Source organism: Calidris pugnax, unplaced genomic scaffold, assembly GCF_001431845.1.
Source record: "Calidris pugnax isolate Ruff unplaced genomic scaffold, ASM143184v1 scaffold1156, whole genome shotgun sequence".
NCBI lineage: Eukaryota > Metazoa > Chordata > Aves > Charadriiformes > Scolopacidae > Calidris > Calidris pugnax.
The window spans coordinates 685584-699943 of record NW_015094503.1 but is presented as its reverse complement, the minus strand read 5'-3'; the positions used below and the strand labels follow the sequence as shown (position 1 = coordinate 699943).

The window sequence follows — 14360 nt, the reverse complement described above, 5'->3', positions numbered from 1 at the left end:
TTGCCCCCCAGCCTCCTTTCCTCCAAGCTAGACAAACCCAAAGTCCCCAGCTGCTCCTCACAGGACATGCCCTCCTGCCCTTCACCAGCTTTGTTGCCCTCCTCTGGATGCATTCAAGTACCTTCACATCCTTCTGGAACGGTGGGGCCCAGAGCTGCACACAGTGCTCAAGGTGAGGCTGCACCAACGCTGAGCACAGCGGGACGATCCCCTCTCTGGACCGGCCAGTTGTGCTGTGCTTGATGCTCCCTGGAGTGCAATTTGCCCCTCTTGGCTGCCAGGGCACCCTGCTGGCTTCTGCAGAGCCTGCTGCCAGCCAGCACCCCAGCTCCCCTCTGCAGGGCTGCTCTCCAGCCCCTCCTCTCCCCGTGTATACTTGTGCCCAGAGTTACTGTCCCAGGTGCAGAATCGGCACTTGGACTTGTTAAATTTCATGCCATCGATGACTGCCCGATGCTATCCAGATCCTTCTACAAGGCCTCGTGTTCCTCAAGACAGTCCACAGCACCTCCCAGTTTGGTATCGTGAGCAAAACTGCTAATGGGGCATTCATCTCCTCCACCCAGATCACTGACAAAAATATTAAATTGCACTCTCCCTAGGACTGAGCCCTGAGCCCGGCGTCGGCCAGATGTAGCCCCATTCACTGTTACCCCTTGAGCCCTGCCACCCAGACAGTTCTTCACAGAATCACAGAATCTTCTAGGTTGGAAGGGACCTTAAAGATCATCTTGTCCAACCGTCAACCTAACTTTGACAAAAACAGACACCCGCACAACAAACAAGGAGCATCATCACTAAACCAGACCTCCCAGCCCTACATCAACCTGTCTTTTGAACACCTCCAGGGATGGGGCCTCAACCACCTCCCTGGGCAGCCCATTCCAATGCCTGATAATCCTTTCAGTGAAAAAATTTTTCCTGATATCCAGCCTGAACCTCCCCTGGCGTAACTTGAGGCCATTTCCTCTTGTCCTGTCGCCTGTGACTTGAGAGAAGAGACCGACCCCCACCTCTCTACACCCTCCTTTGGTAGAGAGCAAGAAGGTCTCCCCTCAGCCTCCTCTTCTCCAGGCTGAACACCCCCAGTTCCCTCAGCCTCTCCTCAGGAGACTTGTGCTCCAGACCCCCCACCAGCTTTGTTGCCCTTCTCTGGACCCGCTCCAGCACCTCAATGTCTTTTTTATGGTGGGGGGCCCAAAACTGGACACAGTACTCGAGGTGGGGCCTCACCAGTGCTGAGTACAGGGGGACCATCATCTCTTGGGTCCTTTTCTGCCAGGCAGCTCCAGCCACTCTGCCCCCAGCCTGTAGCGCTGCAGGGGGTTGGTGGGACCCAAGTGCAGGACCTGGCACTTGGCCTTGTTGAACCTCATCCTGTTGGTCTCAGCCCATCGCTCTAGCGTGTCCAGGTCCCTCTGCAAAGCCTCTCTACCCTCCAGCAGATCAACACTACCACCCAGCTTGGTGTCGTCTGCGAACTGACTGAGGGTGCACTCGATCCCCTCGTCCAGATCATTGATAAAGATGTTAAAGAGAACGGGTCCCAGCACCCAGCCCTGTGGGACACCACTCGTGACTGGATGCCAGATGGTTTTGACTCCATTCACCACCACTCTCTGGGCCTGGCCTCCAGCCAGTTTTTAACCCAGCAGAGGGTATTCCCATCCATGGGCAGCCACTTTCTCCAGGAGGATACCAGCGCATCACGTACCGGCTCATCCCACAGTTGGACAACTCGTCTAGCAGGATGCTGTGAGGGACAGTATCAAAAGCCTTACTGAAATATTTACTAAAAAATACTCAGACTGAGGAAACAGAGATATTGCTGGGATCTGTGGATGATGAAGCAAGATCCCAAGTCAAACGGATTGTCCTATAATAAACAGTGACTCCCAAGCGGTGTAAGAGACCCACCCAAAGATCCCTTATCCTCCCACAAGTGTCCCCAGCCAGACTGTATGGACATGCAGCACAAGCTCGAGAGGGCAAACAGCGATGAGAGAATGCACGTGAGTCAAATCAGCCTACTTTAAAAATAAGATCACACTCCCCTTCCACCAGGTCTTGCTCTGACTTCTGATACTTTCCTACACCATCAGCTTCTTTCCCTTGGCCTCCTGCTTGAGTAAGCCTGGTTTTTTTATGCATCTCTCACCATCAGGGATCCCCTCAAATGCCCAGTAGGCTGATTTCATTTTCCTACTATTTTGTTTTCCCAACTATCGCCAGATTTTCCAAGCTGCTTGTGGGTAACAGCTGCCTGTACCGTTTGGTGGCCTCACCGACTCAGGCAGGGCACTGGATGTGGGCACCAGCCTGCCCACTGGCTGGGGATCCTCAGAGCCTCCTCCCCCAGGGCAAGGGGGCACCTCAGGAAAATAAATTAGTACTGGTATGCAAAAAAAAAAATATCTCTTTTGCCTTAATGCACAGTGCAGAGAAAACTCTGGGTGACTTTAAAATGACTGTCATTATCTCCACCCAGGCTAATTTTGTTCAGTTTGCTCATTGTGATGGATACAGATTTTACGTAAAATCATTAGGGTAACAGGTCTTGCCCTCTGTAAGAGCCAATCAGGAAGACAAGGGAGACTGGAAGACAAGGAAGCAGGAAGTAACTGCCAGACAGGTGTAAGATCCCTTCCCTCAGCCTGGCTGCTGGTATTTCCCCTCCAGCTGACAGCATTCAGCAGCAGTCCCCAGGACAGCAAAGCTGTACCTGCACGCTGGACCTGGGACACCACTGGTGCCTCCTGGGGACAGCCTGCAGGTGGCAACACTGAAAAGGCCACAACCTGATGTTGTCGTGGGCTTTTGGACAAGCATATTAGCTCAAAACAAGTGAGGAAGAGCATCCACAGGTTCCAAGGGAGAAAATGCCTTCTCTGGCTGGTGAAACGTCACTAATAAATCAGAGCAAAGCAAGGGGAAAGAGAGCTGGAATATCCACACACAGTATCTGCACACTTGGTTTTATAGGACATAGGAAACCCATGTGGTTAAACCCAGCAGCGTGCTCTTCCTCAGAAAGAGCAGGCACCACTGAAAAGAGAAACCATGTTCCTTTACTTGTTCCATCACACTACAGAAATGCACCAAGGAACTCTCCATGTGCCTGCTTGATCCATCAGTTTGTTCATGGTTAAAATGCAGTTACTGAGCCAGAGATGCCACCCTCACGTGACGGTATCTGCTCCCTTCTCAGTGCATGCTGCTCTCAGGAGCTGGAGGGCAGCATCTTGTAGGGATTGAGGATCCCTTTGGGGTCTAGCATGGCTTTGAAACGCTGCATGAGAAGGACTGCCTCGCTGGGCTTGCTGTACTGAATGAACTGCTTTTTCTTGAAGCCCAGTCCGTGCTCTGCACTGATACTGCCATTGTGTCTTGCAGTCCACTCGTACACAAACGGCTCGATGGCATCCAGCAGGGAATGGCTATAGGACTCCGCCGTGACGTTCAAGTGCAAGTTTCCATCTCCTGGAAGAAAACGTTGCAGAGGTGGGTGTATAAGAAAAACTCAGTGGTTTATCTAGACAATAGACTTATTACTGTCTCCTCCACGCACTCAAACAAAGACACCTTTGTTTGTCTCCAAACTGTGCAGAGAAGTTCACTGTCCTTCTACAAATATCAAGCCTCTCCATGCACAAATAATTCAGGTATTTGTTCCTCCACACTTCCAGTACAATATTTGAGGAAGCGTTATGAGTTAAGTTACTTTCAAATTCTCACTCTTGTGATTTTAAAACCCAAACAACTGTGCTGCATTATTGTCCCACTACCAAAATGGCCTGGCAAAGACTTCCCCAATGCCATTTCATAATGATCATTAGATTTTAATACAGTCCCTCGTCACTTTCTGTCTCCTGATTATGTTTGTGCAATGTTCTAAGTGCACTTTGGCACTGTGTCAACAGGAACAGAGCAAGCAAAACATTTTCTACCTTTGCCACTTGTGTGTGATGGTATTTGATTGAGGACATAGTCGCTGGTTATTCAGAAGGTAGAACACACAAAGAAAAATACAACTTACTCATTCTCACTCTGGAACCTCTTCCTGCATCCCAGCAAACCCTTGCAGTACACAGGTTAAACCTCAATACCAAGAGTTAACAGAGGCAGCCTTTGTTTTGCAGGCTTGTCTTTCTGTGTCTTTCAAATCAAGCATGCTGAAGCGCGTTCTGTTCTTTTTTAGTTATTTATTTAACAGAACAGCTCTGTTAATCTACCAATTTACTTCACATGAAATCAAATTAGTTTCAAAGCATTCTGGCAAATGTACTGGCCCTTCTGTGCATTACCTTTATTATTCTTTTGGAAGGTTAATGGCTCAGACATAATTCATTTCCAATAAGACCAATCACTTTGGATAAGAGTGTTTATTTACCAACCGTGTTTAAGTACGTTAATCAAATTGATGGTCCAATTAAACATACTACAATACTACAGAGCAAGAAGATACAAACGATGAGTTCAGTGGCTGGCTGGCTAGAAACCTGCCATTTGCCTGCCCAGGGAAGTGGTGGAGTTGCCATCCCTGCAGGTATTTAAGAAACGTGTAGATCTGGCTCTTCAGGGCATGCTCTAGTGCCTGAGATTATTGGGGTGTGGTGGGGTGTTGTATGTGGTGCTGTTGGTTTGGGGCTTGGTTGGTGGGTGTTGTGTGGTGTTTGTTGTGGGTGTGGTGGTTTGTGGTTTGTTTTTTTTTTCTGTGTGGTTGGACTCAATGATCTCTGAGGTCCCTTCCAACCACCGAGATTCTGTGATTCTGTGATTAATATACTGAATGCAGTCCAAAAGCAACAAAATTCAGACACAAAGAACCTTATGCATCCTCCTGTTCTGCCAGCTCTTGGCTATTTAGTCTACGCCTCCCACTGATCTAAAAACAACCTTTAAAACTACTAGGAAGTTGCACAGCAAAACTCAGAGCACAGAAGAGCAACCACCTCCTTTTCCAGCATCTACACTTACCCAGGTGGCCGTAGCCCACCACGTTTTTGGCACTCCGCCCCAGCCGAGCCCTGGTGTCACTCACAAGATCATACAGCTTTCCCACAGGCAGAGAGATGTCGTATTTGTAGACATAGCCATCGTGAGTGAGGGCCTCTGTGATCCTCTCCCGCAGGCTCCACAGCGTCTGATGGACCAAAGATCGAAGAGATCCAAATAAACCAAGTACCTCTTGGGTTCCATGCTTTGTAGCAAGGAGGGAAAAAGAGCCTTGATTCTTTACATATAACATCAACTTCTGATTTCCTTCGATATCCTCTGACACTTGGAAGCTAGTTACAACGCTTTCTTGGCAGCACCGCACAGTACAGCGATACACCTACTCTTCAAGTTTGACACTACCCCAAACAGGAAGAACAAGGCATGGACATTCTCCCCAAACCTGTCTTGGGCTTCCCAAGAAGCAGGGATGTACCTCCTCCAGTTTATTCCTCCCAGACTCAGTTTGGGAACTGGGGCTGGAAGAAACATGGGTCAGTGTAAGAGACTCACGTTCACCGAGCAGACACAGATCGCTCTCCTCTCACCGGCGCACTGGGTGTCCCCCTTGTCCCACGAGACCCCAGTCTCTGGCTCTAGCACACTGGCCTACAGGACTCTGCTCACCCCTGGCCTCGCTGCCAACTGAGCTCCTGGTTCAGACAGTTTGCAGGCAGTTTGGGACCGACCCCAGAAACTACTGAAAGATGTAATTCATTATTCCGATCTTTTTTTTTACAAGAGAAAACATCCACCGAAATCCCCAACACTCAGGGCTTTCTGGGAAGAATCAGCAGTGTTAGCATTCTTACTCAACATGCCAAATAAGCTACCAGATCACTCAGGGACGTTTATACCAAACATTAGTCTGAACGTTTCCCTATTAAAAATACAAATCCAAGTACAGAATCACGTCCAAAAGATTTTCCCAAGAGGAAATGACAACTTGCCTTTATTTTCTTATCATCCGTTGCCACAGTTCCATCAGTGACCGAACCAGAAGTCATGGCCTGTTCCAGGAAGTTGTTCAATTTTTCTTCATCGTGGGTCGAGCTGGAGCCTGAAGTTTCAATTAAAACATAAAAAGGGCTGCCTGAAAGTGAGGGGAAACAGAGTAAGCAGATGCTCTGGGGTAAAGGCACAGGAATTTTGGGCAGGTTCTGGAGCTTTTCCCAAGCTTGGCACATTTCATGAGGTCGCTGTACTACCCAGATTCTCAGGTGCCATGTGGAAGTGCAGTTCAAGTGGCAATCTCTTCTCCGTAGGGACCTTCACTTACACACTCCATCCTTTACCCAGCCACCACTTTTCAGAAAACAAGCAATTTTGTGGCAAAAAGTAGAAGTAGAAAGTCTCACCATTAAAGACTCCCACCAAACGTATCTGTAAGTGAATACTGGGTATAAAAAATTATGAGGGATGTCCACACAGAACCATTGGGCTTCGAAGGGGCCTCTAGAGATCATCTAGTCCAACCCCCTGCCAAAGCAGGGCCACCCAGAGCAGGTCCCACAGGAACGTGTCCAGGTGGGGTTTGAATGTCTCCAGAGAAGGAGACTCCACCACCTCCCTGGGCAGCCTCTTCCAGGGCTCTGCCACCCTCACAGGAAAGAAGTTTTTCCTTGTTTTGAGATGGAATTTCCTGTGTTCCAGCTTGTGCCCATTGCCCCTTTTTCCTGTCGCCGGACAGCACTGAACAGCGTGACACCATCCTCTTGCCACCTGCCCTTTAGATGTTCTAGTCCCCTCATCATCTCTGTAGCCTTCTGCTGTCCCCTCTCCAGCAGTTCCCTGTCCTTCTGCAACTGGGGAGCCCAGAACTGGTCCCAGTGCTCCAGATGGGGCCTCCCCAGGGCAGAGCAGAGGGGCAGGATGACCTCCCTCCACCTGCTGCTCACACTCTTCTTGATGCACCCCAGGAGACCACTAGCCCTCTTGGCCACAAGGGCCCATTGCTGGCTCATGGGCATCCTGTTGTCCACCAGGACTCCCAGGTCTTTCTCCTCAGAGCTGCTCTCCAGCAGGTCAGCCCCAACCTGTCCTGGTGCAGGGGGTTATTCCTCCCCAGGTGCAGCAACCTACACTTGCCCTGGTTGAATTTCATCAGGTTTCTCTCTGCCCAACTCTCCAGCCTGTCCAGGCCTTGCTGGATGGTGGCACAGCCTTCTGGGGTGTCAGCCACTCCTCTCAGCTTTGTGTCATCAGCAAACCTACTGAAGATACACTCTATCCCTTCATCCAGGTCATTGAAGAATATGTTGACCAAGACTGGCCCCAGTACTGACCCCTGGGGAACACTGCTAGTTACAGGCCTCCAAGTGGACTCTGCACCACCAAACATAACCCTCTGAGCTGTGCCACTCAGCCACTCCATCCACCCCACTGTCCATTCATCTAACCCACTCTTCCTAAGCTGACATATGAGGACATTATTGGAGACAGGGTCAAAATCCTTGCTGAAGTCGAGGTAGACAATGTCCACTGCCCTCCCCTCATCCACCCAGCCAGATTGATCAGACGCAATTTCCCCCTGGTGAATAACACACTTATTGACATATACCTATATAGATATATAGTTACAGATAAAGCTAGGATAAAAATCCCCAAGCAGTACAATGTCTCTTTCTATAGCACAAATGACACTGGTACCTGCCACTGGGCTGGACAGCTTGAGATGTTTCTCAACCAATTCCATGCACTTCTCGTCCATGAACTCATAGGCAGATAGGATCTCCCCCAGCATGGCTCGGCAGGTTGTAAATGTTTCCAGAACCTTAGCAAAACTCTGACACCCTTCAGATAGAACACAGAGAGGAATCAGAAACAAAAAAATCACCCCCACAAAAACCTGTGTAAAACATTTTGAAATGTCTACCAGGCTTGAAGTCATTTCTCCCATCTCCAGAAAATATAAACTGCTACCCTGTGTGGGCTTAGATCAGCAGCTCCTCTAACAGCTGGAGCTGGGGAAGGTTTCAGAGCAGAACAGTAGGAGGATGTAGCAATTAGCCTCTGTTGTGGCAAGGACCTCTTGAACACTCTAAGCCAGTTCATACCAAAATGTCTGGTCCGCCCTCAGCTCTCAGCACAGACAAGGCAACCTGAGAGAAATTCACAGGCCACTGTGAGAGTCCAGGCAAGTTCTGAGGTCCACTGCACATATTCCACAGGTCTGTCAGCACTTGGAGTCTACTCTTCCCCTGCTAACAGTTTAGGTCTCTGCTCTGAAGGCCACACCTGATAGAAGCAAGCTGTTTGAGAAGTCCCAGCTGGCCTTGTAGGGAGACAAAAACAGCATCAGTAAAGGCTCCCCACAAAGAACTCTGCTAAAAAGCAGACGCAGAGACAGCTTTCATGCAGCTGTGCCTGGCCAGGTACCCTGCTGATCCAGACCCTGACCTGTAGACTTGACTTCCCAGCCTTGCCTTGTCACTACGGACTCACACAGTGACCGCTGGATTGCGACTGCCTCTGCCCACTGTCATCAGACTTGCCCTGCTCACCCAGCTCGGGTAGTGTCAGACCAGGCCATCATCCTGCCTGCCTCTTCATCCTGCTGCCCCTGATCCTTTCCCAGCCTCTGAATTCAGCTATGAAGTTATTAATATCAGCTCCCACCTAGGAACGCCAGATTCACAGACTTGGGTTTCTGAGGACACAGTATGGAGACAGCAGTGATAACTCCCAAGGTCCCCTCGGATCCGATGAAAAGCTGCTTCAAGTCATAGCCAGTGTTATCTTTGCGCAGAGACGCCAAGCAGTCCAGAGCTGAGCCATCAGCCAGCACCTGTGGGGACACAGAGACCCAGTCAAAGCACCTACATAGAAATCTGCTGACATAAGCTTGTCTTCTACCAAGCTGACAAAAAGCTGCCACTGGCCTTGAGCAGTGGACACCAGCCACAGCCCATTCCCACAGTTCCTTCATTCCCAGCTCTTCCTCTCCTCTAAATCCTACCTCTCTCAAACTTTTCTGCCTTTATTTTTTTTTTTTAACAGTGCTGTTTTGCACATGTTCCAGCAGGACAAGTAATAACAGAAGATCAAGTTTTCTCCACTTTTCATACCAGTGGTGGACAGGATCAGACGCTCTTTGCAGCCGCAACTCCCAGTATTCAATAGAAACAAGGAATACTATTCGAAACAAACAGTGAACACAGTCAACCAGAATGAAGTAAGCCCTCCACCACTTGAGCCTTAAATCAAGGCTGACTGTCTCTAAGACATGTTATTAAAGATTGTTCAGATGCTAGAGGGGCTAACCTGAGAGCTCTCCTTTCTGGGCCTACACAAGAAAACCAAACCAGGCTTTTGTTCCCTACCCAATCTACTTCCTATTAGCTCTCTGCTCCTAAACCCCAAAATCTTTTCAAACCACCAATCCCAGCCCTTACATGCAGAAGCACAGGCCTGCAGGGCAGACACAGGCTGAGGAACAGGAAAGACTCTATGAGAAAGCCAGCAGCCAAACTAACCCAAAGCAGACGGCTCTCTTAATAAAGTCGAGTGAGCAGCCACTAGAAGACACTGCTGTAGAATGGACTCAGCAGAGCGGCCCGGAGACCCACTGCTCCAGAGGAACCAACCTCCTGCAGGTAACTTGGGATCACCAAATCTCTCCCTGCCTTCTTTTCACTTCTCTGGATTAGAAAACCACCTAGTATCGCTTCTGTCAGCAAGGACAGAGGTAGAAGCTGGAAACTGCAGGAGCAGTAACAGGTGCTGCATCCATAATGACACTTGTTGCTCCTTCTCAAAAGAGCCATACGAGGGAAAGTTAAGAGTGGAAGTCAGGAGAGGCACTTGTCTGCATAATGGGTAGTTAAGGGCGAGAACAGCAGGGAAGGGTAAGAAGCAGAGTTTTAGACACAGCAAGGAACTGCCAGGTACTCGCCTTACCACTTCCAGTCCCAGCACTGTCCCTCGGAGAGAGCCGTATCGCAAGAGCCGCAAGCCTCCAGCATTGGTGGCCACATTGCCACCGATGTGACAACTGCCCTTCGCTCCCAAGTCGAGTGGCATGATAAACCCCTGCTCCTCCAAGTACTCGTTGAGTTTCTCTAAGACGCAGCCAGCTTGGCACACAAGGATTCCTGAAACATAAACATCCTGCTGGACATAAATGCCCTTCTGAGCTGATGCCCAAGAAGAAGGTGCCTCCTCAAGAGACGGGGTAAGTACAAGCAGATGCAACCCCTTCTTCCTCCAAAACTCTCTGGGATTGGATTTAAACAGACAAGCAGTTTGTGCACGCTACAGGGCATTGTCCTACCCCTCCTCAAGACGAGGTGAGCTTCACCATTGCCTTAACATCTGGTCATCCACAACTCTGGCCAAGTAAAACACAGTCACATGAAGTGTATCTCTGCCTGTTGTTCTCCCTCTTGGTTTTAAGAACTGAAATAATCAAACCAGCCTAATTCCTAAATCTCCAAATCCAATCAACCTTTAAGTTTTCCCCTTCCCTTTGCTAGCAAGTAGTTATCAGGTGCCTTCCTCAACACTGTAATTCAGCTCCACCTGCTGGTCTCTCATTTAATTTAGGAACAGATAATAGGATGTCCATGTTTCTCTTATCTCTTTCTTCTTTCTGCCACCAAATGTATTTTTACATCTGCTGATGTTATAACCTAAGGACTACATCAGCAGCAGGAGCCTGGATGAAACAAATCTCTGATGCCCCTTATGATGCCGCTAGGCTGAACCTTGCTGACCCCGCAGCTATCAGCTCCCAGGAAAACTGCTAGTTTAGGGGCTGGTGCTCATTTCTGTGCCTCACTTCTCTACAATATTTACCAGACACCTTGTCAAAGCTGATGATCCGGTTCATGAGAACAGTGGAGAGAATGATCTCATCAAAGACAGGAACGCTGCCTCCAACAAGGCCTGTGTTACCCCCCTGCGGGTTCACTGCCAGGTTCCTCTCATAGCAGTACCTGGAAGAAAAAGGTCTCTGAAGTCTTACGCATTTTAAGGCCATAATCCAGTCTACCAGAAGAGTTTCATGTCCACATGAGAGTCTACTCTTAAAAGAGCGCTCAACACTCCTTAAAATTAAGCAGCGTTTAGCCTAAAGATTCACTTGATACAAAGGGACAGCTTCACTGCAAAAGTGAGAAATCGTTGCTCCTCACTAAACTCACCCCAGCACTGAGCAAAGGAACAAGTTACAGGTTACCCCTGTGCACATCCACAGCTCTGCCACCAACATCTGCCTGGAAATCACAGCTCGCTCTGCTTATACGTAAGCTACTTATGTAGCACTCTCTGGTAACAACATGAATTCCTCAGTGGGCTCTGACAGCAGTTTAAGACATTACTGTCCTCCTCGTCCCCTCCATTAATTAATTAGGCAACGAAGCATGTGCACCTGTGCCTCCAGCCTGCCATATCCCTGTGAAGCACCACCTGTCCCATCCTCTCCAAACTCACACAAGGTCTTGCACAATGGATGGCACAAAGCTGGGCTGCACCAGCAGTTCCTTCAGAAGCCCTGACTTTACTGTGCTCCAGGAATCTGTTTTAAGAGAGCCAGGAGCAGGTTCACGCAGCTGGTAGCTCTTCAGCCAAACGGTGATCCTGCATACACGTGCCCTGCTGGAGCCAGGGAAGTGCTCTGAGTCAGTGGACAAACCATCACCTCCTCAAACTGCCCCACGCTGGCCTAACCTCTTTTAGTTTTTTCAGATGGACCCTCCTGAATGCCTCAACACAACTGCTCCTCTGGAGCACTGGTACAGTGTCTAATTCTGACAACTTAGTAGAGCAGGAAAGTTGTCAGTACTGAATCTACTGGCTTCTCTCTCCCCCACTCCATTTCTCCCCCCCACACTAAGCATTCTTAAGACTCTTCTACTCAAAGCCATCAACTTTGACCCGAGAACTCTGCTGCTGTCTGCTCAGCCTTTGCAAGGATATCTGGCCAGGAAAGATTAATTTGGTTTTGTAAAACAAATCCAAGTTCAGCCTTTGTTTCTGCCTGATCCTGACGCGACACCATCAGCCCAGAAAAGCCGAGGGCCAGGGAGAGCGCTGGGCCTGGGAAATATATGGCACAAGTGGAAGTCCCTTTCTGCCTTGAAAAATTTCAGCACTCTACGTGAAAACATTCCTAATTAGGAACCTGTAGGGTTTTTTTAGATAAGCAACACTGCCTACCCATAGGTACATGCATTCTCCCAGACTAGCAAGAGCATGCAGTGTCTCCCGTCCTGGGAGCAGCTGGAACAAAAGGTACCTCAGGAAACCCGGGCAGTCCAAGAGCAGTGGGGATATAAAGAGCAGAAGGGAGAGCTGGAGTCTCCAGAGCTCATCAGCAAGACACACAGTCAAGAAGAAAACAGCTTCAGCAACCCCAATGCTTGAGCGATCAGTGCCTGAACGCATAGATGTTCCCTTCATCTGCTGGACCCTCCCAGAATAAACCTGAGTTTCCTGCAGAAAAGCTGCACGTTACCTGAGAACCTGAGACACCTCTGCTGTCGTCTGCGGCTTCAACATCAGCTTGCTACAGCCTGCAACGAAAGCAAGGGACTCTCAAGGCAAGTTGTGGGATCTACAGAGGTCAGAAAGAAAAAGGTGGTAAAGCATGATGTCCAACATAACAACTCTCCCTCTACTGTGAGGTAGAGACATTTTAAGCAGTTTGAAAACAAACATTTTCAATAATGGGCTTTCCCTTAAAGCACTCTAAAGGCTTTGTCTGTGTATGTTGACTCGGTCACCAGTGGAGACAACAGGAAATGTTTTATGTTCTTGGTAAGATAGGGACAAGAGTGTCTTCTCAAACGGGTGATAAAATACGGATAAGAGTGTCTCCACAAACAGGAAAGTTCATTTAAATTGCAAGAGTAAGGTAACTGAAGGAAACAGGAGAGTTAATTGAAACTGCAGGACTGACACAGCTGAAAAATAGGGGAATTAACTGAAAATGCAAAAGCTAGACAATTATAAAACTGCAAAAGTTAAACTTTGATGTAATAGGCAGATCGAGAAGTCTGTACCTTCCAAGTCCCTCAAGCAATAGGGAAAGGAAGAGTGTTACATGGAGCCGGGGAATTAGGATTAAACTAAGGCTGCGTCCTCAGGAAAACTGAGAGCGCCCATAGGGGGATGCCCCAGTGGACTCTCCCTTTATTCAAATAGAGTCTTTGCATGACTCTGTCTCCTCTGTGGACATTGACCTCTGGCAACGGGATTTTCTGCACATTTTCATGAAATCTTTGACAAAAGTAACAGAAAAATCACGACACCCATTTTCTGAGGTTCAGCCACAACTTCAGCTTCTGCCCCAGTTTGTTTCAGGAAAAGAAATCAGTAAGTTAACAGGGCTCAGATTCTTTTTTTAACAAAAGCCTAAAAGGTTAACAGAAATTTGGCAGTTCTCAAAGGAATATTTTCTATTAGGAAAACTCATTTTGCCCGGTCTGTAAAGCCAGGGGCTGCTGTAGAGATGAGATTTTCCGTGGCAGGCTTTTCAGCCTGGTCCTTGGCGGGAGCCGGGCGCAGGCTTCGCCGACACCGCGACATGAAGGAGCGCGCTCACCTCGGACGGACCTAAGCCAGTCCACGTTAAACGGCGCCAGCTCCTCCGGGCTTGTGATGACTCTCCCGGGCATCAGGCCCTCGAAGAAGGCCAGGTCGCTGTCGGACAGAGGGGAGAAGGGCAGGCGCCGCACCCCGTACCGCTCGCTGGTCAGCATCACCTCCTGCCGGCCGGGGGGGGCCGTGCGGAGCGCTCTCCTGCCCCCAGGCCTCAGGCCCCACGGCCGGGAAACCGCCCCGGCGGGCACCCCCGGCGGCTCCCCCTGCTGCAGCGCCGCCGGGGCAGAGCTCCGCGCCAAGGGCCTCCTCTGGACGCTCCTCAGCCATCTCAGCGGGTCCCAGCGACTCCACACGCAGCGGTGGGGGGCCGCGGAGCAAACCCCCATCCTCGCCCTGGAAAGCAGAGGCCCAGCTCGTCTGCAGGCTCCCTCCCCCTCCTCTCCCGGAGGAAGCAGCCTGTGAGGGGCCGGGAGCAGGCCCTGCCCGTCTGACAGCCTCCCACCAAGCGCTGCCCGGGGCGGGGGGGACACCCATGGCCTAGCGCCTCACGCAGACGCTCTCCCGTGACCGACCAACCACCCACCAAACCGCAGCCGGACCACGGCAGCCTCACGCACCCCTCGGGGGACGGCAAACCCGCCCCGCTTCTGGGATCAGCAGCCCCGGGCCCGTCCCACCGCGGGGAGCGACAGCCGCTGGACGGCCCCCGAGCGGCGGGGCCGAGGGGCGCTCTGCCGCCGCGCCCGCGCACAGCGCCCCCTGGCAGCGGGAGGCCGCCGCAACGTCCCCCCCCCGCCGGATCCCACGGGTCCTAACGGCCG

General features: G+C 50.2%; 1 protein-coding gene across 2 annotated transcripts; it reads right to left on the bottom strand.

The window, feature by feature from the left end:
- Positions 1-2959: 2959 nt before the first annotated feature.
- D2HGDH (D-2-hydroxyglutarate dehydrogenase) lies at positions 2960-14279 on the bottom strand. Of its 2 annotated transcripts, none has more exons than XM_014963041.1 (10): positions 14157-14279; positions 13541-13932; positions 12452-12509; positions 10792-10931; positions 9895-10088; positions 8614-8782; positions 7645-7788; positions 5946-6088; positions 4978-5143; positions 2960-3480 (listed from the first exon to the last, which is right to left on the bottom strand). In XM_014963041.1, exons 2-10 carry the CDS (start codon positions 13923-13925, stop codon positions 3221-3223), a joined length of 1659 nt encoding a protein of 552 aa, XP_014818527.1. In that variant the 5' UTR covers positions 13926-13932; positions 14157-14279; the 3' UTR covers positions 2960-3220. The 2 variants fall into 2 exon arrangements, with proteins under 2 accessions (XP_014818527.1, XP_014818528.1); XM_014963042.1 differs by having other exon boundaries at positions 14123-14247.
- Positions 14280-14360: the final 81 nt, after the last annotated feature.

What these genes read in the sequence shown, in the direction of transcription:
- D2HGDH (XM_014963041.1), bottom strand. Translation starts at nt 13,925, where the DNA reads ATGGGGGTTTGCTCCGCGGCCCCCCACCGCTGCGTGTGGAGTCGCTGG. An exon ending in CAGCTTTGACAAGGTGTCTG is followed by an intron (nt 10,089 to 10,791) that starts GTAAATATTGTA and finishes TTTATGTTTCAG; the next exon opens with GAATCCTTGTGTGCCAAGCT. An exon ending in CAGTGCTGGGACTGGAAGTG is followed by an intron (nt 8,783 to 9,894) that starts GTAAGGCGAGTA and finishes GTGTCCCCACAG; the next exon opens with GTGCTGGCTGATGGCTCAGC.